Here is a 26,785-nt window from a genome sequence, read left to right on the forward strand (position 1 = left end):
ATATTATATATAATTAGTCAATTCCATTTTACTTTCAATTATATCATATTGTTCTCTCCTTTATGAACAGATTCAAAGGAACACTAGATCCGTATACCCTAATGTTCTGTGAGTACTCTAATACTGAGCAAAGTTAGGCCAGCCTTAAATCCTATGTTATGATACGTGGGAGATAGTGCAGTATGAATCAAATAAAATTTAAGTCAAAAAAAAGAGAATTTATTTTCTTCCTCTAACTTATTTTTAAATTTTTTAAAATTAATTTATTTTTTGAGAGACAGAGAGAGCATGAGCAAAGGAGGGCAGAGAGAGAGAGGGAGACGCAGAATCGAAAGCAGTCTCCAGGCTCCAAGGTGTCATCCCAGAGCCCGGTGTGGGGCTTGATCTCATGAACCGTGAGATCATAACCTAAGTGAAAGTCAACGCTTAATCGACTGAGCCACCCAGGTGCCCCATTCTTCCTCTAACTTCTAAATGCATAATTCTTCAATAAACTCTTAAAGTTCACTGTCAAAGGAATAACACATCATTAAAAATTTATCCATCATCTAAAGATTTTTCATGATCAAGCAATAGTGGGAACTAAAGAAGATCATTTACAGTCTCATAAAACTTAAATCATTTTCTTTGAAATAGTATTCTGTTGCTCCTTCTACCGCATTCTTGCACTTGGAACACACTTTTTTTTAGTTCTACAAGGTCTTTAGGGCTCCATTACATACCACAAAACCACCAGAACAGCAGCTATACAACTAGTTGAAATGCAAGGAACATGATCTAGGACAACAACCTTGGACACTTTCCTCCCCAGAAAAATTAATGGAAGTGTTTTCTTTTTAAAAAAAATTTAATGTTTTATTTATTTTTGAGAGAGAGAGAGAGAGAGAGAGACAGTGTGAACAGGGGAGAGTCAGAGAGAGAGGAAGATACAAAATCAGAAGACAGGCTCCAGGCTCTGAGCTAGCTGTCAGCACAGAGCCCGACGCGGGGCTCGAACCCATGAACTGTGAGATCATGACCTGAGCTGAAGTTGGATGCTCAGCTAACTCAGCCACCCAGGAGCCTCAATAGAAGTATTTTCAAGGATTAGCATTTCAATGTTTCAAAGGTGGAGTTCACCAGATTTTTACTAACTGTTACACCGAGGGAAAAAGTCAGGGAGAAATTCTAGGAGAAAGAACAGTACAGGCTAGAAACCAAAGGAACTCAGAGCATTTTTAAGCTTTTGTCATGTCATTTGTATGAATGAGCAAACGCAGCAAAGGTGAGTGATCCCCACACAAGAAAAAGACATTTTTGACACACTAGTAGTCAGGGATGTTATATTCTAGAGAAAGAGAAAAATGAATGTGCTTAAAGGGTAAAGTATTTGATTAAATGATATATGAAATGCACACTTCAAAAGGCATCAACTTAACATAGGCAAGCCATGTGCAGTGACTCTACTCAGTTCTAGCTGATGGTATTCCTCTATGATCCAAAATTGTTTCTTCTGTTGATAAATCTTTACAACATGAGCTCTGTGACCATTATGACATGTTCTGGGAGAGGACCCATGAAGTAAGTCTGGGTTCCATGATTCAATCGAGTAAGAAACATAAGGGGCCTAAGGCCAATCTCTTGAGCAGATTCACCCAGCCCCAGAGGAAATGGTATGATGGGCATCACACACAGCTCTCTGGAGCCTCTGCAGTCACAGAGATGGTCTGTTTAGTGCTCTGCCTTATTTTGTCTGATTTGAACACCAAAACTGAGGTCTATGTATCATCTCAATAAATACTCCCCTACCTTTTGGAGGCCATTTGTTGAAGGATCCCATTTAGTTAACATGCAAACAAGCATAAATGCCTCCATTTCTATAGAAAACACTTGACAAAAACATAGCCTAATTGCAGGGCACTGTGAGGGAATAAAACTCTGCTAAGCACCGAATTCTTCTAAAGAGGCTCTGTCACTGGAAATTTCAGTGTTATTCAAAGTTCCTCATCTCTTCCCTCCTCAACCTGTCTTATCCCTCCCACTACTTATCCCTCAAAAGGACGAAAAATCTTCAATTTGATTTTTCTTCTGCTTGAAGGTATTCCACAAGGTCAAGTGACAGAAAGGACTTTCATGAAAATCTGGGAGGTCACTCTGCTTACCTGATATACATATTTTTTATATGAGAGACGCAATCATTCCCAGCATGACCTTTCCTCACTTCTTTGTATTCAATCTATATCATAAATATTCATAAAATGAACCATTCATCATTAATTTTTTGACATTTCTTCTAGGCATATTTCATTATTCTCACACACATGTTTAAAACAGTGGGGACTAAAGTTGCAGGACCAGGGAAAGATAGAGATGGATGATACCCTTCTTTGCTACAGTATGAAAAACAAATCTTTTTGAGCATTTTCAGAGAAAGTCTAAATAGAAAAGTCAAGAAGTCAAGCTAGAATTCTATATGTTTTATGCTTATTTTTTAATTAGCTAGAGACCAAAACACACCTGCAAATTTCAGAGTATCTATGGATGCAGAAAGAGAGGTTTATAGATATAGACTTGACATATAAAATCTGGTATGTTCGGGCTGGTTTTTTGAGAAAGTACCAAGTAATTTGAAAAACAGACAAGAAATATATTTGATCAAAACTCATTTTTTGGCCAAACTAATTACATAAAGTTTAACGTTATTCTGTATGATTTGTTATATCTGCTCAAGACTGCTGCGTTCTCTAAAACTCTGATCATGTCACCCTCTTGCAGAAAATTCTATCAAATGCACCTGTAGAGATAAGAGAAATCAGGTTACCACCCCTCGGAGGGTTCAACTATGAAATTAACTTAAGATGAAACAGAAAAACTTCCAGTACAAGCAGAGCTTTAACTTATATTAATACCATAACAATTGTAGGGGGAGAAGGCTGATCAGCAAAAAACAGAGGAGTAAGCATCCATAATAGGTGCAGGTAATTTGGGGGACCTTAGAGCAAAGGCGAAAACCAACTCCTTCCAAGGGGTAGGGCTCTCTATTGTAGAGTTAGGCATGCGAGAATATTATAATTCAAAGACAACAAAGATTAAATGATATTATTGTCTCCCAGCCTGATTCTTTGATCAGCTGGCAACTTTCTGATTATAATCTGCTTTCCTTTCAGTGTTCAGACACCAGAGAACACACCAGCCAGAATACATGTGTTCAGATTTAATGGAGATTGCATTTTTCATTATAAATATCAATAAATGGCACATTTATTCATGTACCATTGTCCTGTAAGCAAGATTCTTGAGAAGCCATCTCTGAATGTTTAATTTACAATATATGTAAAGCTAAGTTTAGTTCCTAACTCAGCTGGCTCAAATTCTTCATGAAATTAAAAACAATCAATCAATAAAGAAAAAGTATAAGACCTGAAAATACACACTCATCATATGAGGCTGGTTGTCCTGAAGAGCCATAGTTAACAGTACAAATGATTTCCTTAAGTTTCCATAGGATAATGTCCAAACCATCATTTCTTCCTGCCTACAAAAATTCTTCTCCCTTTTTTTAGGGAAAATTTTAGTCTTTCCTTTTCCATGAAGACTTCTTCAACCATTTTATAGTGGCTCCAACTATCTCTAATACTCATTCTTGAAAATACATAACTATTATATACATAACCTGTTATTGAATCTTCTGATGATGAAATTCTCATAATTCCAATAAGTACTAAATTCCTTGAGTGGAAGCAACTTGATTTTACTTTTTCCGTACTATCCACAGTGACAGATAATAACCATGAAGTTTCCCAGTGGCTTCTGAAATTCAAATATCTATGGAATTTATTGATATGATAAATTCTTCCCACAGTTCTAACAATCCTTCCCTTTTCTCCTTACTTCACTTTCTCCTTCCCATACATATCCTAGGCTGAATAAATTTACAGTCAGCTTTTGCCTGGTCCTGGCCTTTCCATTTTTCTGTATTAGCTCCATCAGCATTCGCTTACAGTGTTAGTTTAGTTTAGTTTTGTTTTGTTTTCCGTACCTTGCAGTTTTTGCTTCTTCTGCTTATGACGGGGCTTGAAATTCTGGCTGCTCTCATGGGCTGCTGAGGGAACAAGCTCTTTATAAAGATGTAATGCCCAGAGGAGTTCCGGAGCGTGTGATCAGCAGCTGGCTCGGTACCTGCGGCGGGGATGCTGCTAGCCTTCAGATTCCAATCAAAGTCATCATCCTGTTCCTGCTCCCAGGAACAAAGGTCAAATTCAAAATCACAGCGCCCACTGGAGGTACCTGGAAAACATTTCCCAATTTACGGTAGGGAGAAAAGGGAATTAGCTGACTTTAGGACATACGATGCAAAATAATAGTGATCTTGACATATCCTGGAATACTCAACACTAAGAATATTATCCTGACACTAGCATTAAAAAAGACTGTTATAAACCTATGTTTAGTAATTGTTTCAGCATTTTATCTTATCTGGAAAAGACTTACATATCCAATGAATTCAACCCAATTTATCATTGAACCTAGCAAAACTTCAAAGTTTTAGGTTACCAAAGACTTTGAAAGTTATTTAACAGTTTATAAAACTTTTTATCTTTCAACCTACTTGTTCTTTTTTATGTTGTTTTTTTTTTTTTTTTAATGTCTATCTATTTTTGAGAGAGACAGAGTGTGAGCAAGGGAGCAGAGAGAGAGGAAGACACAGAATCCAAAGCGGGCTTCAGGCTCTGAGCTGTTGGCACGAAGCCCGGTGCAGGGCTGGAACTCACAAACTGTGTGAGATCATGACCTGAGAGGAAGTCGGACGCTTAGCCCAACTGAGCCACCCAGGTGCCCCATCAACCCTCATGTTCTTCACAATCACCCATGAAAATGTCCCGAGACTAAATCAATGCTGTCCTAAGTCATGTTTGCTAGCAATTTGCACCAGGTGCAACATGAATTCAACTAATAAATTCAGGTAGAATAAAAGCTGACTATCCGGAGAGGATTGGGAAGATACAGGAGTAGAACAGCTCACGATTGGTGACTACTTCGTTTTTATTGGGTACTAAGGTTTCTAAGAGTTAAAATCCTGATAAGTGTAATTAAAATGCTAGAATGGGTAAGGGAAGCACTATGTATTTTGGAAAGTAAGATGCATAAGGAAGGTACAAGCAATGAAAATAATTTCTGTTGAGGGAAAAGAAAGTAATTTTGTATTAAAATGAGACTGGTTATTTAAAGAGGGAAGGCTTACAATAAAATCTGCATTGAAACTTGTGAAATGTTTGTGAAGTGGAATCTTTGGAAAAAATTTATCCAAGGTTAGAACTGACAATAATTGGAATAAATGAATTTTATTTTTTATATTTTTAGTTTTTATTTGAGAGAGAGGCAGAGAAAGAGGGAGAGAGAGAAGGGAAGAGTCTGAGAGGGAGAGGGAGGGAGGGAGGGAGAGGGAGAGGGGGAGAGAGAAAGAGAGAGAGAAACAGAGACAGAGACAGAGACACAGAGAGAGAATGAATCCCAAACAGGCTCCACACTCAGCATAGAGCCCAACATGAGGCCCAAGATAGGATTCAACACAGGGCTCAACCCCAAGATAGTGAGATCATGACCAGAGCTGAAATCAAGAGTGCGACACTCAACCAACTGAGCCACCCAAGCACCCCCGGGTGTGGATTTTTAAAGCATACTGCTATAAAATTGAAACGTGGCTTTCTCTCTGCCAAAGACAGTTTTCTTGGATTACTGCTCTGCTCTTAATAAGAAATTGTCAGCAAAGTGTCTGTTTTGTCTTTATTGGGTCTTTGATTATATGAAACAGTTAAAACTTATCAAAATTAAAGGAGCAAAGTTTTGCTAATAAAGGAGATAACCCGATACTCTTGCCTCTGGAAACCCTTGTTGCCAGCTTGGTTAAATAAACAATGAAACAAGTTTTATAGTGATCTTTGATCCTATTTAGGCATGTACTTTAGAAATATATATGTGTGTGTGTGTGTATGTGTGTGTGTGTGTGTGTGTATACACTATTTTAGTTTGTTACAGACAGCTTGTTCAAGTTTATTTCTCCATAAATCTGGTTCCAAGTCTCAAAATCAATACGAAGACACTTTAGCCTTACACACATTTCTTCCTCCAAACACCTATTTGATCAACGTAATTTATTTCTTCTCTTTTCTCATATTTGCTCCTCAGGTCCTGGTAGAGAATTTAGGAAGTTTCTTATTCTATTCAATACAGCTTGGCTTGGGAAATGCTGCCTAAAGCAAAAGTTATTAATCATCGCAATTGTTTTTAAAACATAATCCTCATTTTAGAGATGAGAAAATGGTGCAACAGAAAAGCCAGAGAGTGCATTAATTGGAATTTATTATAATAAGCTGCAGAAATTAAATATGTTAAGTTGCATGAAATATCAAGTATCTCCCAGGTTCTTAAAAATATTTTATTACTAACACTGCTTAAGTGTTTTCTTTCTACTTCCAGGATAGCAAGAATTATTGAGTTCAACTATGACCTTATTGATTTTCTGCCTTCTAGATCTATCCATTTCTGATAGATGGGGGTGGAAATCTCCAACTCCAAGAGTGAATCCATCGATTCTCCTTGCAATTCCATTAGGTTTTTGTCTCATGTTGTCTGACGTTCTACTGTCAGGTTCATACACATTAGGGATTGTCATACCACCTTGGGGAATGACTCCTTTACTCTTCTGTAATACCTTTATTTATCCTTGGTTACTTTAAAAGTTTTTATTTTACCCTCACTTCTTCTCCAGAGCTTTCTTGCCCTTACGCAGATGTGAGTTTCTAATCTATATCATTTTTCCATTCTCTAAGACCGTAACACTTTTTTTTTTTTTTTTTTTTTCAATAGTTTTTTTTTTNAAAAAAAATCCCCCAATCTGTGTTTGTCTCAGAAAATCTTTATTTACTCTTCACTTTCAAAGGAAGATTTCAGAGTACGGAATCTAGGTTGGTAGTTTGTTATTATTGTTGTTTTTGGCCACAACCTCTTAAGTATTTCACTCTATTTTCTTCTTGCTTGCATAATTTCTGAGAAGTCAAGGGTAATCCTTACCTTTGTTCCTCTACAGGTAAAAGTGTCTTATCCTTCAGAATTCTCTCAGGATTTTACTTTGATTTTCTGTGGCTTGAAAATAATATACCTAGATGTTGTTGTGTTTTGTTTTGGGGGAGGTTTTGTAGGGGAGGGTTGGCATTCAACCCGCTTCATGTTTTCTGAGCTTCTGGATCTGTGGCTTTGCATCCAACATTAATTTGGGGGAAATTATCAGTCATTATTCTTTCAAATGTTTCTTCTGTTCCTTCCTCTCTTTCTTCTCCATATGATACCCCCAATACATACATTACACCTTTTGCTATAAAGTCCCGGGATATTCTGCTGTGTTTTCTCAGCCTTTGTTCTCTTTGCTTTCAGTTTTTGAGGTTTCTATTGTGATGGCCTCTAGCTCAGATATTCCTTCAATGTGTCCAGGCTACTAATAAGCCCACCAAAGCCAGCCTTCATTTCTGTCACAGTGTTTTCTTCCCTTTATCTTTTTTTACTGGATTAGATTTTATTTTTATTCTCAAATTAGTTAACAGAGTTAACTTAGCTTCAGTAGTAGGATCCAGGGATTCATCACTTATAACACCACATATAACACGAAGTGCTCATCCCAACAAATGCCCTCCTTAATGCCCATCACCCAGTTCCTCCACCGCAGTAACCTTCAGTTTGTTCTCTGTATTTAAAAGTTCTTGTGGTTTGTCTCCCTCTCTGCTTTTATCTTATCTTTCCTTTCCTTCACCTATGATCTGTTCTGTTTCTTAAATTCCACATATGAGTAAAATCATATGATACTTATCTTCCTCTGCTTGACTTATTTCAATGAGCATAATACACTCTAGTCCCATCCATGTTGTTTCAAATGGAAAGATCTCATTCTTTTTAATTGGCGAATAGTATTCTAGTGTATATTGTTATCACATCTTAATCCATTCATCATCAGTTAATGGACATATGGGCTCTTTCCATAATTTCTCTATTGTTTATACTGTTGCTACAAACATTGGGGTGCATGTGCCCTTTCAAATAGACATTTTTGTATCCTTTGGATAAATTCCTAGTAGTGTAATTGCTGGGTCATAGGGTAGTTCTGTTTTTAACTTTATGAGGAAACTCCATACTATTTTCCAGAGTGGCTGCACCAGTTTGCATTCCCACCAACAGTAGAATAGGCTTCATCTTTCTCCAAATCCTCTCCAAAATCTGTTGTTTCCTGAGTTGTTAACTTTAGCCACTCTGACAGGTGTGAGGTGGTATCTCATTGTGGTTTTGATTTGTATTTCCCTGATGATGAGTGATGTGGAGCATCTTTTCGTGTGTCTGTTGGCCATCTGGATGTCTTCTTCGGAAAAGTGTCTATTCATGTCTTCTACCCATTTCTTCACTGGATTATTTGGGGGGGTTTCTTTTGTTTTTGTTTTTACAAATAGTTTATTGTCAAGTTGGTTTCCATATAACACCCAGAGCTCATCCCCACAAGTGCCCTCCTCCATGCCCATCTCTCCCCTCCCCCCCACCCCCATCAGTCCTCAGTTTGTCCAGTGCCCTCCTCCATTCCCATCTCCCCCCTCCCCCCCATTACCCCCATCAGTCCTCAGTTTGTCCTCAGCATTCAAGAGTCTCTCATGGTTTGCCTCTCTCCCTTTCCCCCACCATTTCCCCCCTTCTTCTCCCCCATGGTCCTCCTTGACCTCCACCGCAGCAACTTCTTACTTGACACATCCCCAAAAGCAAGGGAAACAAGAGCAATAATAAACTATTGGGACCTCATCAGGATTGTTTTTCAGGTGTTGAGTTGGTAAGTTCTTTATAGATTTTGGATACTAACCCTTTATCTGATACGTTATTGCAAATATCTTCTCCCAATCCGTCGGTTGCCTTTTAGTTTGACTGTTTCCTTTGCTGTGCAGAAGCTTTTTACCTTGATAAAAAAGCTTACCTTTGATGAGGTCCCAATAGTTCATTGTTGTTTTTATTTCCCTTGCCCTCAGAGACCTGTCAAGTAAGAAGTTGCTGTGGCCAGAGTCAAAGAGATTGATTGATGCCTGTTTGTTCCTGGAGGATTTTGATGATTTCCTGTCTCAAAGTTAGGTCGTTCATACATTTTGAATTTATTTTTGTGTATGATGTCAGTGTTTTTTATTGCTGGGATTTCTTTGTGATTCTTTCCTAAGATCTCCATCTCTCTATTTACACTGCCCATCTTTTCTTGCATGTTCTTTTATCCACTAGGGGACTTAGTATATACTTTTAAATTGCAAGTCTGAAATTTCAACATCTCTGACACGTCTCTTTCTGATGCTTCTTCTGTCTCTTCAACTTATGGGGTTTTGTTTTGTTTTTTTGCCTTTCAGTATGGCTGGAGATATTTTCTTACTAGTTAAACATGATATATTGGGTAAAACAAACTGCTTTAAATAGGTCTTTAATGTGGGGAAAGAGAAAGGATTCTATGGTTCTGTTATTAAGTCTCAGTCTTTTAGTGAACATGTACCTCTGGACTGAATTTCACAAATCTCCAGGTTTCCAGGTTTGTTTGTTTTTTGTTTTTTGTTTTTTTTCTCTCTCCTTACATGGAAGAGTGTAACCAGAAAGGGTTAGCACTGGGGATTTCCCTTCCACAAGGTCTTTTAGGCTCAGATAATTCTCTGGGAGTTTAGACTTTATCTGAGCGAAGACCTTGTTAGGAAAAACAGAGCTTCTGTTGTATTTATTTAGTTTTTATTTCAGAGGGAAAGAGAGTGCACATGAGCAGGGGAGAGGAGCAGAGAGAGGTAGAGAACAATAAGCATGTGCCAAGCTCAGTGCAGAGCCTGACATGGGGCTCAATCCCGCAAACCATGAGATCATGACCTGAACTGAAATCAAGAGTCAGACTCTCAACTGACTGAGCCACCCAGGCACTCCTCTCTGTGATATTTCAAAATGGATTTCTCCTCTCCTCCTGTTGGAAGCAGGAGTGGATTTTCCCCTTATATTTACTGGGTACCTGGTCAAACTCCTCTCACCATATTATATTTATACATAATATTATAAATATATAAATATAAATCTCAGGATATTATAGGGTATCCCTATCGGGGGTTTCCTGAAGGTTTTCACTCAGGCTTGTCCACATGGCAACTCCAGCACTTCATCAACATCAATTCAGCTTCTCCCACCCAGGTGCTGGTTCCTTTAGTGGATTTTTCTGAGTCTCAGCTCTGGTAATAAGTGACTCCCTATGTTCACTTGCCTCCCTCCGATCTTGAAATAGCAATTTGCTCTGTGTTCTCCCCTCTTTTATGGATTCAATAAGAGTTGTTGATCTTTTGGTCTGTTCAGTCTTTGCCTTCTGAGAATAGAGTTGTGTGTTCCAAGCTCATAATGTACCAAACTGGGCAGTAGGAATTACATAAACATCTTCCCATAATTTTGCTGGTAAATTATAAAGCTAATAATGTAAGTGAAGATGTTCTAAAACTGAGCATTCTGTTACTAAGAGCTCATATCTTATAAAATTATAATTAGGATACTTTTCATGTGGTTTATGTTTAAATACATATGCATGATGCAGCATACAACCCAGGCGTGATTCATTTGATCATATGTATAAAATGTTCTATTTAGAATTCTTTGATAACAGTATTAATTTCTCTCTGAACATTGAACTAAAAATGAAAATCTCGAAAATCATCATTATAGGTGAGATGGTATCCAAAAACTAAAAATACTTAAGAGGAACCTAACTTGCCACACATCAATAAGTATTTATATAAAGATTTAGCTCTTTAAGAAAGCTTATTTGGGGCACCTGGGTGGTTCAGTCGGTTAAGCCTCCAACTTCAGCTCAGGTCATGATCTCATGGTTCGTGGGTTTGATCCCCACCTTGGGCTCTGCGCTGACAGCTCAGAGCTTGGAGCCTGCTTCAGATTCTATGTCTTCCTCTCTCTCTTTACCCCTCCTCTGCTCACATTCTTTCTCTCTCTGTCTCTCAAAAAGAAATAAGCATTAAAAAAATAAAATTTAAAAAAAGAAAGCTTATTTGAACAAGTACTCAAAAAAACTCAGGAAACTTAATGTAAATGAGAGTAGGAATGATTCTGGCAAGAAAGCTCTCAGGGACCTAGCCAAAGGCAGGCAGGTGCACATCCCAACTGAAGCCACAACAATTTTAAGACAAAGATTCTACACTAATTTCTTTTTTCTTAATGTTTATTTATATAGAGAGTTTGTGCACACAAGCAGGGGAGGGGCAGAGAGAGAGAAGTAAAGAGAGAGTCCCAAGCAGCTTCCACGCTGCCAGCACAAAACCAGACCCTGAGCTTGATCTCACGGGCTCTGAGATCATAACGAAAACCAAAATCAAGAGTCAGATGCTTAGCTGACTGAGCCACCCAGGCACCCCCTACACTATTCTATTACATAAAACTCTTTAAGAATTTCCAAAGTATAATAGGCATCAAAGACATATTTTTCTTTATGACTTAATTCTTATAGTTAGCCTAAGTCAGAAAAAATTAAATACACAAAATAACTTCTATATTCTTTCTAGATAATAAGGTGGAAAATTTTAAAACAAATGGGCTTTATCATTATCTCAATACCATTTTGGAGTGTAAAGACCACTAAGATGAAAGTTAACTTGGGGCACCTGGGTGGATCAGTCAATTGAGCATCCGACTTCAACTCAGGTCATGATCTCACAGTTCATGAGTTTGAGCCTCATGTCACGTTCTGAGCCTGGAGCCTGCTTCAGATTCTGTGTCTCCCTCTCTCTGCCTCTCTCCCACTTGCACTCTGTCTCTCTCTCTCAAAATAATAACAATTTTTTTCTTAAAAAAAGTTATCTTTATCACAACTTTAAGAAAAAACAAACAAACAAAAAAAAAAAACCAATCACTTGTGCAACAACGATGACTGGCCTAATCATTCTCAGTTTTTGAAATAATTAAAAATTAATAAACTTAAGATGGCATCAAGACTAATATGCTTTTAAAATGGTTTAACAGCCAAGCTAACACTGATTTCTAATATTTTCAAGGATAGAGAATTTTCTGCCATAATTTTATCACCAAATTAACAAGATGGCATTTACAATACAATTGCTGATTCAACTTTAAAATTACATTTGAGGGGCACCTGGGTGGCTCAGTCAGTTGAGTCAGTTGAGCAACTCACGTCATGATGTCACAGTTTCATGGCTTCAGGCCTCATGTTGGGATCTGAGCTGATGGTACAGACTGTGCTTGGGATTTTCTGTCTCTTCTCTCTCTCTGCCCCTCACCCACTTCCACTGTCTCTGTCCCTCTCAAAAATAAATAAACTTTAAAAAATGAAATAAAATAAAATTACATCTGAAATTTATTTCAGTAATTTACTCTAAGAATAGATTGTACACTTACAGTCTGAGAGTTCAGAATACTAAAGTTCTCCTATATATTTTTTAGAGGTCTGGGAGGTAAAAACATTCAGCATCATGTTTAGAATCTGGACAGCTACATTACTTAAGAATTATGAAATAAAGTAACTAATTCAGTTGACTTTGTATTGGAAAATTAAGCAGTGCATGAAGACTAGATTGCCATATAGACCATCATCTAGAAAGGCCACTTGTATAAAAAATGATTCATGCTTCCAAAAAGCAGACTTATTCTGTTTTTAAAAATCATACAAATGCTGCTATGTGAATCTCTATGATTTAAATTCTGTGTTTCTTTTGAAATTTAGTGTAGTTTTAAAGATATGTTTCCTTGGAAAGTTGAATTCTAACATATCAGTGGAGAAAATACAAAAAGCTGGCCTAAGCCATTTGGACTTCACATCACTGTGGTGAGAGGGAACAACTTATAATTTCATATTCCACAATTTGCCATGGATGCCAGGTGAGGAAATCAGCAAATAGTCTTCTGTCCAGATGCTCATTCCTGTCATTTCATGGAGCAATTAATGCCAGTGCCAGACAGGTGTGCTATCAGGGAGAAAATGATCACCTTTGTCTGTAGCTGTATCATCAATCAAACCAGTTTCTACCTTTCTAAACGCTATACTCTTTCCATCGATCACTATCTTCGGGGGCATGAAATCCTGGTTTCATTAAAAAAAAAAAAAAAAAAAAAAAAACCTTGTAATTTTGAAAGACCATAACCTAATTCCTTTTAAGACCCAACCATGGAATTCCTAAAATTAAGATCTCGCCATTCTATTCAATTATTCATTTAATATAAATTTATTGAGCATATGCTATAAATAAACATCATTTAGGAAGATAAAAACCCTGACTGGAAGGGGGTCTACTGTGCATTGACCATGTGTCTCCAGTTCTAAGCATTCTCCTTATGCGTGCTATTTAAGCCCCACAACATTTCAATATAATAGTCATTATTCTTATTTTGGGTTGATGAGAAAGCTGAAGTTCAGAGTATGATACTAAGCAAAGTATCACACTGTAAGCAGCAGAACTAGGAGTTGAATAATGACATGATGGAACCCTGTACCACTACTCCCCTTTATGCTGTGGTATGCAGCACTCCAGGGTGAAGGCGCGCGCGCGCGCACACACACACACACACACACACACACACACATCTACAAACTACAGGATAAGATAATGTATGTATCTATGAGGAAATTCTTGAAGAGATCTCTTTGCCTACAGGTAGGCAGTTATGAGAAGATGGCTTGATTTTTCTCGAGATAGCATGGCATAGTTTATCAAGTCTTTAAATTCTGTTCATCTAAATATGAATGTCCTGGGGCACCTGGGTGGCTCAGTCTCTTAAGCATCTCACTTCTGCTCAGGTCATGATCCCATGGTTCAGTTTGTGAGTTTGAGCCCCACAGATTCACGTTTTCTGTCTTGCTCTCTCTCTCTGCTCCTCCCCTTTCTCTCTTTCTCTCTTTTTCAAAATAAATAAATAAATAAATAAACATTTAAATACGAATGCCTTGTGGAAGCCAATTTGCCATCCAAAGGAAGAAGGTGCTGTGGTCAAATGAGTATGATGAACCCTATAAATTATATCCGTCTTTGGGAGATTTAAAAACACTAGTGTATTATTAACACACGGAGAATTCCCACCATATGGAAATTATTTTTTTATATAACAAAAATATTTTCAACTTATCTAAGGAAGCTATGTATTTTTTTTTTTTTTTTTACTTATTTGTTTAATACAACCAAGAATATAGTGTAGATTACTATACTGGTGATGCCCAGGACAAGTTTTACAAATATTATTAAAAGAAAAAAAGCATAATTTGAGAAATTAGTTTCCAGTTCTAAATAGGGCATTTTCTTGGCCGTATGACTTTGGGGATCACATTAGTTTCTTAGTACTCCCATAATATAGTACAACAAAGAGGACACCTTTAAACAAGTGAGATTTATTCCCTCAAACCTGCTGAAGCTAGAAGTCTGAAATCAGTATGTCTACAGTACCACAATCTCCCTGATGGCCCTTCCTTGTCTGTTTGTATTTCTCCTGCTTACCAGAGCATCCCTTGGCTGACCTTGTACATGCATCCCTCCCATCACATGGCATTCTTCCTTGTGTGTTCCCACACCATCTTTCCTCTGCTGTCGATGTCCAAATTTCCTTCCTCCTAAAAGAATGCTAGTCACTGGGTTAAGGCTTATTTTAATCTAATGTGAACTCATTTTAACTCAGTACATCTGCAAAGACCCTGCTTCCAACTAAGGTCACATTCACAGGTTCTTGGTGGACATTAATTTTGGGGAGGCACTATACAGGGCTGGAATGTTTAGACTTTTTTTCATGTTACTTTCTTGAGCTTTAGAGATATATGATCATATCTTTAGAAAATAATTACAATTTAGTGTTTCTATGTTTTATTTTATGCCTTACATACTGACTAGAACCAGAACAAGAATATTAAATAATAATATCAATAGTAAATACTCTTGATATAACCTTGGTTTCAATGAAAATACTTTCATTGCTTCCTTCACGTTCAATCCGTTCAATCATCTGTAAGATGTTAAACTTTAATCAATTTCATATTACAGAAATGGTGTTAAATTTAAATAAATATTCGCAGCACCTATCAGTTATGGTATTTTTAGTGTTTTGTCTGGTTACACGAATAGTGTGTTACTTCCTTTACATGGGGTAAGATCCTCACTTCAAAGAGTATGATAAAAGGATTCTAATGCCAATTTTGATTTGCTAGCATTTTAAGTTCTTCTACATTTATATTCACAGGCAGTTTGAACTATAGTTTTCTTACTTTTCTAATTTTTGGAAGCTGCATTATCAGTGATATATTAGCTTCATAAAATAAATTTAGTCATTTTATATGGTTAGAATAGCTTCTTTGGCCATTATCAGTTCATTAAAATGTGATAGAACTCAGTACTGTCTATCTTGAGAGACAAAATCCAAGGACATTTGTTGATAACTTTATTTGATATTTAATGATCTATTCAGGTTTTCTGCTTCATTAGTTAATTTTGGTCATTTTCTCATAGAAAATTAACTATTTCACTGACATTTTCAAACTTACACAGAGTTATTGGTCTCTATATGGTTCCAAATTCCCCTTTAACAAGGCTACATTTATTTAAATGTTTTCCCTCCTTTTTTAGAACTAAAATTTGGTGTTTTATCTTTTGTCTACTTTAAGAAATAACATACTTGTGTACTTATGATTTGAATTGTTTCCCAAACTCTTACTTCTTTCTCCTGAGTTTTTTTTTCTCTTTTTCTGAGTTTCTTAATGTTACCTCATTTCTTACAAATTTTTATTTTTAAATAAATTCACACTTACATTAAAGTTGTAAGGGTAGCACAGCACCAGAAACCCTGATATTTAAAGAATAGAAAGAAATTAACTGTGATGAATAAATTTATACTAAAAAATTAACAATTTGAAAGAAATCAGAAAATACCTGTAAAACAACACCTTAAAAGTGAAACAAATCTAAATGACACTCTATTACCAAAATTGAATTCAAAATAACACTTCTCCCCCAAACCCAACTTTAATTTCAGTTGGATTGGTGGGTAAAATCTATCATAAGGGTGAAATGGTACCAACTAACACAAACTCTCAGGACACCAGGAAGAGAACTCTTCTCTCTTTATGAAGCCAGTATAAGGCCAATGCCAAAGTCAGACAATCAGCTGCTAGGACTGAAATCTAGGGACCAATATCCCCCATGAACATAGGTGTCAACTTTTTAACAATACATTTTATCAAGAAATGTACTTGACTTAATGCTCAAAAAGCAAATAATGTAATTCACCACTTTAACACCAAAGGGAAAAATCATATCATGCCTTCATCTGGATGCAGGAAAGGCACTGATAAAATTCAACACTTCCTTATGATAAAACTTGATGTAAATGAGCAATAGAAGGGAGCTCTCTCAAAGTGAAAAAAAGTGACCCGTGAAAAACTTGTAGGTAGTGTCATATTTCAAGAGAAATATTGAATAATTTCAACCTCAGACTGGAAACAGGGTAAAGTAGTCCAAATGCACCCCTTTTATTCAACAACTGTCCTGAAAATTCTAGTAGCAGGTGTTCAATGTAAACATCAAAAATATTAGGACGTATCAATATCCTGCCTCCTGATATGAGGTACTGAGAAGGACCCAAGATTATATCTGTGGTATTCTTGTTGACACACTGAATATTTTACCTAGTTATAAGAAAGAAGGTAATTAGGACTGTGATATGGCTATAATTATTAATATTTCTATTTTTATTTTAATTCTACCATATTTTATTTCATGCATTTTAAGGTTCCATTATACATGCACATTTCTGACTTATACCTTGATAACTGACTACTTTATCATAATACAAGTTTCTTTTACTATTTTTAATTTTTTCAAAACTCCTGTATCAATTTAGATACTCTGTATATATTATATTCACTATTTTTAACAGAACATTTTAATCTATTTATTTATTTTAACATTTATTTATTTTATTTATTCTCAGAACAAATTTCTGGGAGAGTGGGGAGGGGAGAGGCAGAGAGAGGAGAGAGAAAAATCCAAGCTGCCTATTTTGCCACCTCATTTTCCCCCATATACTTGTGCTGCTTCATTTACATGTACATAAGAATATTTGATGGAATTCTATGGAGCACTAAGGCATTGGTCAGTATATTTTCTTTTTTTTTTTCCTCTCTTAATTAGGCAACTTCTAATTAGTAGATCTGTCTTCAAGTTCAATGATCTTTCTTCTGTTGTCTCTGTATGCCTTTAAGTCCATCCAGTAAATTTTATTTTAGATATTGCACTTTTTAATCCAGAAGTTCCCTTTGGTTCTTTGTTGTATTATTCTTCCTTTTTCCTTTACCTCCTTCTCTTCTTTTTCCCCCATCTTCTTTTTCTTCTCCTCATTCTTCATTTTCATTTCTATGCTGAGGTCCTATCTGTTTGTTCCAATGACTGTATTCTTATTGAAATCTTCAAACACATTTGCAATACCTGCTTTAAATCCCTTGTTTACTAAATCTAAGTTTTCCATTACCTTAGGTTCAATTTTTATTGACTATTTCTCTTCTCTCAAATGTATGTTAATTTTCCTGTTTCTTGATATGTGTATTTTTTCCTTTTTACTTATATGCTGGGATTGTAGATGATACATTATAGCAAATTTGAATTATGTCATGTTCCCTAAAAATGTGTTATATTTTTTACAAACAGTTAATTCTTGACTCCTTTTCATCTAAGCAGACTTATTTTTTTGGTTAGGTATATTAAATTTTCCACTTAATCCTACATTATGCTCTGTATTCATAACTTGGGACCCTTTTGTGGGCCCTTTCGATACTGGTTGAACTAGAACTTTAATATCCCCCAAATTGCTTGCTTTTGTTATAAACATTCTGTCCTGAGCCTGCAGCATAACATCTCTCCTAGAAGGTGGTACCGTGTGCACAGGCAGTCTAACTGTCAGCCACGGACCTGTAGTACATCACCACAAAATATCCTAGGGCAACACAGGGACCAGTTTCCTTTGCTCAGATAGTCAACCACTAGAGCATCCAAAAATTCTATTTCTCTCTCAACTCAGTGACACTATTACTAATTTTTTTTTAACTCTACCTCTACTCTGTGATACAAAAACTTTGCTCATGCAGAAATCTGTGACAATCCTGGGGCAACCATGGAGCTCACCTTTTATATTCCCATCTCTCAAGTATCACAGCCCTAAGCTACAAACTGTGAAATGTCTGAAAATATTTGTCTCACATATTATGTCCCATTCTATTGTTGTTTTTGAAAATGGAACAAGAGCAGTAACAGCTTTTATCTGACAGATGGAAGCACAGGTCCTTCCTAAAATTATTCTCCATTCTAATGTTTTATGTTTTCTGATTTGCTTATTAATTTGTTTCAATACTAAGCATTCATAATATACACACATTTGTTAGATAAATATAGAAATAAATCCTCCTCTTCCTCTTATATCTATCTAGATACAGACACACACATAGACAGACAGAGATACAGAGATACGAACCTCTCTTGGTAAAAGTATGCAAGTATGCTTGCATCCTTTATGTCATGATATTTAAACTATTCATATTTATTTTTAATCATATTTTACATATACTGTTTTGATTGTAGTATATTAAGTACATTTTTTTCTCTTTTATTCAGAAATTATTTAAAAGAGTAAAAAAATTATGTATCTAGTTGCCCTGGCATGTTAGCTTAAACTTTTAAATTAATATATGGTTTTACCATATTTTGACTAAATGATGTAATGTATATAACCTATATAGTAAATGTATTAAATTATTTGCTAAATCATGACACATTTGTAAATGTAATGAATACAGTTAAAAGAAATGCTTTCACTTTTAAGGTTCAAAGTTCCAGATATAGGTATTAATTTAATGCTATTTATCATACTTTTCAAATACTCTATGCCTTTACAGTTGGTCCTTGGACAACTCAAGTTTGAACTATGCAAACTCACACATGCCAACTTGAACTATGTCCACTTATACATTGTTTTCTCTATAAACATAGTACAGTACTATAAATATATTTTCTTTTTCTTATGATTTTCTACATAACATTGTCTTTTCTCTACTTAACTTTATATTTTTTCAATTTTTTTTAGCATTTATTCAGTTTTGAGAGATAGAGAATGAGCAGGGAAGGGGCAGAGAGAGAGGGAGACACAGAATCTGAAACAGGCTCTGAGCCATCAGCACAGAGCCTGATGTGGGGCTCAAACCCACAAACTGTGAGATCATGACCTGAGCTGAAGTCAGATGCTTAACCGACTGAGCCACCCAAGCGCCCCTTTTCTCTACTTAACTTTAACATACAAAATATGTATTAATACTGTGTATGCTATTGGTTTGGCTTCCAGCCAATAGCAGACTATTAGTTAAATTTGAGGGAAGTAAAAATTATATGCATGTGTATGGGGGGACGGGCCAGCAACCATAACTCTTGTGTTATTCAAGGGACAAGTGAATGAACTAGATAATGTACACGCTTTTGTTTATCTAATCAGAAAAAAACAAAGATATTGAAATATGGTTCAAGAATTGGATATTCATATTTTTCTTGTTATACTGCAAACAGTTTAGTTTTATGTAATTAGTTATATTATTTGAGCTAGAAAGCTTCAAAATTACATCTTAATTTTAGACTTCATATTTTAACAGTAAGTAATTTTGAGTCAGAAATTAATTCTGAATTGATTAACCTTTCACTACATTAAAAATCTTTGTCCATATTTTTATTTGCTTACATCAGTATCAACACTTACTTAAAATGTCACTAACAATACTCCTTTGATAAAATTTACTGATTAGTTCTTAATGCAACTCAATTTAAGTAGCTTAAATACTTTTAATTTTATGAAAGCCATCTATCCTACATATCTTAACTATTAGTTGTTTTACATATGCCCTACTGTCCTGTCATTATTAATTATATACAGAATTAATTTTCATCCTCTGTCATATTGATTATTTCCACTCAGTCCTTCATCACTTTGATTTCTTCTCTGTCCTAGAACTTTCAAATTTAGTCTCCTTGGCAATAATCCACACTTCTCTGAAGCCATTCCTGCTTAAAATTTCATTTAGGATTGTAGTTTTTTTCTTAGAATTCTTGTTATTTTTTATCCTACTGATTATAAGTTCTTACAGACTTTAAGAAGTTATAGATTATCTTATAGATAATAAGATAAAAAAGATAGGGTGCCTGGGTGGCTCAGTCAGTTAAGTGTCCAACTTTGGCTCAGGTCATGACCTTGCTGTTCATGAGTTTGAGCCCCACATCAGGCTCTGTGCTGACAGCTCAGAGCCTGGAGCCTACTTCAGATTGTGTCTCTCTCTCTCTCTGCCCCTGACCAACTCACTCTGTCTCTGTCTCTCAAAAATGAATAAAGGTTAAATTTTTTTAATAAAAATAAAGAAACTTTAAATTATCCTATTTTATAGATCGCATTTTATCCAATTTCACCTTAATCTTTTCTCCCCTTTTCTCTCTTATGGCATTCTAGTAATATTTTATACAATCTATAATAACATAACATTTCAGAAGAACTAGATCCTTCCAATGATGTTCCTATTTTTTATTGTTGTTCACTAGTCAATATTTAAGTAATATTACAGAGCTGGTTATTGTCAATATGGTACAAAGGTTTCCTTTGGCTCATTCAATATTATTTGGTACTTTGTGTAACAGGTGTATCTGGAGGTCACATATTAGTCATATTCCAATTTCTAGTACATAGATTAATATTAATTTAACCTTTTATACTGAGGTGCAACTCTTTCTTCCTTGTACTATGACTCTTTAAGTAACAGAACTCAAAGCAATCATAATAGAAACAACTCAAAACAATAAACTTATACCTGTCAACTAGCCCCAACTCCTAGAATCTTCTTGGCTATGCGTGTGCCCTAACCCTGTACTTCAGCAGGGAATGTCAGTCCATGATAGTCCTACATGAGCCAAAATGGAGCTTCTTGCTTTCTTTTTATATAATGTTGTCTCTTACTTCTGGAAAATGATTTTGGGGGGACGAAGAACGTGTAAATAGGTCTTATTTTGTTCAAAATTTAAGGAGCAAACTCTCTTAAAAAGTTTGATATTACTTTATGTTACTTAAAACAAAACCAACTTGCTTTATATGGACCTCTTTATTTTAGTTAAAATAAAACTAATTAGGGGTTCCTGAGTGGCTCAGTCAGTTAAGCACCTGACTCTTGATTTTGGCTCAGGCCATGATTTCACAGTTTGTGAGTTCAAGCCCTGCATCAGGCTCTGCACTAATGGTGCAGAGTCTGCTTGGGATACTCTTTCCCTTTCTCTCCCCTCCCCCTCAAGATAAATAAATAAACTTTAAGAAAAAGGGCATTCCTTTAAAAAAAATAAAATCAATTAGCTTTGTATTGACTGGTAAAGTTCAAAAGCTGTAACTATATAATTTCACTTTCTCTTTTTTATGGTTAGAAAAAGCAACCAGTTTCAAATATATTCAACCATGCAGAAGAAAGAATCAGCAACCTGAAGATTAAGACAGTAGAAATTATTCAGTCAAAAGAGCAAGAAGAAAAAAATGAAAAAGAGTGAATGAAGTCTATGGGACATGGAACACAATGAAAAGAAAAAAATATGTACATTATGGGAATTAAAGAAAAAGCCGATAAAGAAAAAAAACAGAAAGTATACTTAAAGTGATAATGGCTGAAAACCTGCCCAGCCTGGGAGAGAAATGATCATCCAGATCCATAACATCCAAAGGACTACGAATACACTGGACCTTAATAAGGCAAGACTGAGATGCAGTTTAATTATAATTGTTGGAATTCAAACACAAAGAAAAAATTTTAAGAGCAATAAGAGAATAAAGAAAAGCTATAAACAAGGGAACCTATACAAGACTTTAGTGTATTTCTCAACATAAAATATTCAGGCCAGGAGAGAATGGGATAACATAGGTAACATTTTGAAAAAAAATAAATAAATAAATGTCAACCAAGAATTCTATACCCAGCAAAGCTGTCCTCCAGAAATGAAGGAGGAATAAAGATTTTCTCAAACAAACAAAAGATGATAGAGTATATTACCACCAGACTTGCTTTACAAGAAATGTTAAAGGGAGTTGAGTGAAAGTGAAAGAATGCTAATTAATAACAAAACCATAAAACATAAAAGGTAAATCTCTCTGGTAATGGTAACTATGTAATTATAGTTAGATGAGGCAACATGCTAATAGTGATGCATAATTCATTTACAATTCTAGTTTAAAAATTGTTTTATGTTTTATTTATTTCTGAGAGAGAAATATTTATTTACACCTTTATTGGACTAGAAAAAATATTATGCCCAAATTTAGCAAAAGAAAGGAAAAAATATATTTGAATGGAAATAGAGAACAGAAAAACATTAAAAATGAGCCAAACAAAAACATTTATTTAAAAGACATAAATAAATGGAAAGGTACCCCATATTCATGGACTGTAAGAATAAATATTGTTAAAATGTCAATACTACAAAAAGCCATCTATAGATTCATAATTCAATCCCAATCAAAATTCTGATGGAAATTTCACAGAAATTTTCTTCTTCTTTTCACAGAAGTAGAAAAAGCACTCCTAAATGTATATGGAGCCACAAAAAGATCCCTAGTAACCAAAGAAATGATGATAAAGAAGAACAAAGCAGGAGGCATCATTCTTCCTGATTTTAGCTATAGCATAAAGTTATAGTCACCAAAACAGTATGATACTGGCATAAAAACAGACAAGTAGACCAATGGACTAGAATTGAGCCCCCCAAAATAACGCAAGCCCATAGGGTTAATTTTTGACAAGGGGGCCAAGAATACACAATAGAGAATAGTCTCTTCAGTAAATGAAGAGACAATTGGGACAATTGATTATTCACATGTAAAAGGATGAAATTTGACCCATATTTTACACCAGTCGCAAACATTAACTCAAAATGAAATAAGGACTTAATGTAAGATCTGAATCTAAGATATTCTTAAAAGAAAATATAGAACTAAAGCTGCTTGGCATGAGACTTGGTAATCAGTTTTTGGATATGACACCAAAAGTGCAAAAAACAAAATAAATTTAAAAAATAGTGGGACTACATCGAATATAAAAGCTTTTGCATCAAACAAAACCATCAACAAATTTAAAAGACAACCTACAGAATGGGAAAAAATATTTGCAAGCCATATATCTGACAAAGGGTTAATATCCATAGTACATAAAGAACTCCTACAACTTAATAGTAGAAAACAAATAACCCACTTTAAAAATAGATAAAGGATCTGAACATTTTTCCTAAGAAGATATAAAAAGGCCATCAGGTACATGCAAACATGCTCAACATCAATAGTCATTAGAGAAATGCAAATACCATAATGAGATATCCTCTCATGCCTATAGGATGGCCAATATAAACAAAAAAAGAAATAATAAATCCTGGCATGAATGCAGAGCAAAGAGGAAACTTGTGCAATGTTGGTGAGATTGAAAACTGTTACAAACACTATGGAAAACAGTATAGAGGATTTTCCATACACTGAAAATAGAACTATATGACCCAGCCATTCCACTTCTGGAAATATATCCAAAGGAAACAAAAACATTAACTCAGAAAGATAACTGTTCCCCTGTGTTCACAGTATTGTAATAATTAAGTGCCCATCAATGGACGAATGAATAAAAAAACTGTGTGCATGCAAACACACACACACACACACACACACAGAAATATTATGTAGCCATAAAAAAATGAAGAAATCCAGGGACCCATGGGTGGTTCAGGTGGTTAAGCATCTGACTATTGATTTTGGCTCAGATCATGACCCAAAGTTCATGAGACTGAGCCTAGTGTTGGGTTTTGTGCTGACAGTCCAGAGCCTGCTTGAGATTCTCTCTCTTTCTGCCACCCCTATGCCCCACCCCCCACACAGTCTCTTTCCTTCTCTCCTCTCTCTCTCTCTAAAAATAAACAAGTAAACATTTTTAAAAATAGGAAATTCTACCATTTGTGACAACAATGATGGAATTTGAAGGTATTATGCTGAAGGATGAAAATCAGACAGAAAAAGACAAATCTAATATGATCTCACTTTTACGTCAGATGTAAACAAAACAAAAATTCATAGAAAAAGAGATAAGACTTTTGGTTACTGTAAGTAGAGGGTGGAAGGAGAAAGAATTGAAGGAAGGTAATCAAAATGTGTTAACTTCCAGTTATAAGAGAAACACGTAATAATAATGAAATGTACAACATGATGACTACAGCTAATAGCACTGAATGGCATACAGAAAAGTTCTTAAGAGAATTAAGTTTTCATCATAAATATATTTTTTTCTGTTTTTCCTCTTTTCTGTTTATCTTATCTAAAATGAGAAGATAGAGACACCTCGTGGCTCAGTAGTTAAGCATCCAACTTGGGCTCAGGTCATGATCTCACAGTTTGGGAGTTCAAGCCCCACAGTGAGCTTTCAGCTGTCAGCACAGTCTGCTTCAGATCCTCTGTCTTCCTCTCTGCCCCTTCCCCCACTCACTCACTCTCTCCTATTCATTCAAAAATAAACATTTCAATAAAATAAGAATGCAGATATTAGCTGAAACTGTTGTAGTAATCATTTCACAATGTATGTAAATAAAACCATCATGCTGTACACACTAAACTTATAAAATTGATGTAGGTCAATTATTTCTTAATATAACTGGAAAAAATTGATTTGTGATAGAATGAAGATATGGGGAAGGTACATAACCATGTAACTAGACTGTCTGTTTACACTGATTATATTAGTTTGGATAGGATCAATGATTGGTAGAAACTGCGATAATGGAATTTTAAAATCAAAAAGTGGCAAATCCCTCCTTTCAATTTAAATGTAAATAGATGAGACAGGTGTCATCCAGAATGACTGCAGGTGAGGGATAGATTTAAAAGCACTCCCTTGGGGTGCCTGGGTGGCTCAGTAGGTTGGCATCCAACTTCAGTTCAGGTCATGATCTCATGGTTTGTGGTTTCGAGCCCCATGTCAGGCTCTGCGCTGACAGCTGCTCAGAGCCTGGAGCCGGTCTTTGGATTCTGTCTCTCCTTCTCTCTCTGACACTCCCCTGCTCATGCTGTCTCTCTCTCTCTAAAATAAATAAAATATTTTAAAAATAAATAAATAAAATCACTGCCTTGTTAAAAGTAATTTACAAACCTGTATTTCCATCACTTTCTGAAAATGACACTTGGTGATTGCCAATTACCCACTTATTATTAAATCTAAGAGATTTCTCAGTACTTTTTTGATGTTTGCATTTTTGACAATATTACCTATCGCTTCTTTTCAGAATTATAATTTTCCTGACTGATCCCCACACCTTCATAATTATGGTCATCTACACTGCTGTCAGAGTGATTTTTCTAAACACTAAATTTTATGTTATTTCCCTATTCCAAATCCTAAAATGACTCTCCGTTATACCATTTTTTTTTCTAATATTTTTTATTTATTTCTAGGAGAGAGAGAGAGACAGTGTGAGCAGGGGAGGGTCAGAGAGAGAGGGAGATACAGACTCTGAAATTGGCTCCAGGCTCTGAGCTGGCAGTCAGCACAGAGCCCGACGCGGGGCTCGAACCCACGAACCGCGAGATCATGACCTAAGCGAAAGTCGGACGCTTAACCAACTAAGCAACCCAGGCGCCCCCCCAATTTTTTTAAAGCATAAATTTCTAAACATGGACTACTAGATTCCCCTCCTTGTCTCTCTGAACTCATTTCTAGCTATTCTCCCCTCTTAATCCAAATGCTCCAGATGCTAATATTTATACCCCACAAACTCACCAGATGATCTCCTTTTCCTTTGGGGCTTTACTACTATCTGTAATTCTTACTATTTGGAATCTTCCTTATTTATTGTTTATTCATCCAACTTTCTACTCATTGCTCTTAGTCATGATCAACATAAGACTAATTAAAAGAATAAAAACTACACTCCTAAAATTCTTAGGCTATAAGAATCTGTTACAGTAGGAAAAAAAAGAGGGGGGGGGATACTGAATATTGTGATGCTCTAATCCTAATTAGAGTACTCTGGTATTTTCTGAACACTTAATTTCCAAGTTTCAGGGAAATTTTGAGAACTGACACCATACATTGAGGGGAAGACTAGAGAGTAGAGGTCGAAAATTGTGCATATATGATATTATTAAAGAATGCAAGAATATTTATACAGGCAGTGTGACTACAAACATAAGAAAGAAGAATACGAAAAAGTGTGCAGAATTAATGGTACCTGCTGCCAATTCTTAAAGTTTTATCATGGAGAATTACAAGTAGTAAGAAAGATTATCATCAAAAACCCCTACTGTGCAAATATGGAAATACTGATTCAATGTTAGGAAAAACATTATTATAACAATGGTTTCCCTTAGATGAAAAGAGGCAGTGTACTATTTCTTGTGAAAGCATTTAAGCAGGGATTGGGTGATTCTCCCTTCCCACCTACCTTGTCTGTTAGAGGCTGAGGAAATTATAGAAATGATGCCTTTATTGGTTGGTGATTCATTTATCACTAGCAGTGGCAATTTAAATGTTGGGGCTGACTGACCAACAAACATGTCTTAGTGGAATTCTCTCACATTTTAATAGAATGTGATCCGTGCTAGGATGGAGATAAACAATTTATGACTAATAGTAATTGAGCGAAAAATGAGTCCTTCACAGAAGTCTTAGTGTTAGATCCTATTCCAAAGAGGTTGGACTAACTTC

At 35.6% G+C, this 26,785-nt stretch overlaps 1 protein-coding gene across 1 annotated transcript in view; it reads right to left on the minus strand.

Moving 5' to 3' along the window:
• MALRD1 (MAM and LDL receptor class A domain containing 1) overlaps nt 1–26,785 on the minus strand; it is a 757,419-nt gene that overhangs the window by 418,561 nt on the left and 312,073 nt on the right. Inside the window, exon 26 of the mRNA XM_077772480.1 lies at nt 4,019–4,266. Coding sequence (XP_077628606.1) covers nt 4,019–4,266 — 248 coding nt within the window. The remainder of the gene's footprint in view (nt 1–4,018; nt 4,267–26,785) is intronic.

The sequence above is a fragment of the Crocuta crocuta genome, unplaced genomic scaffold (genome assembly GCF_008692635.1).
Source record: "Crocuta crocuta isolate KB4526 unplaced genomic scaffold, BGI_CrCroc_1.0 scaffold96, whole genome shotgun sequence".
Classification (NCBI taxonomy): domain Eukaryota; kingdom Metazoa; phylum Chordata; class Mammalia; order Carnivora; family Hyaenidae; genus Crocuta; species Crocuta crocuta.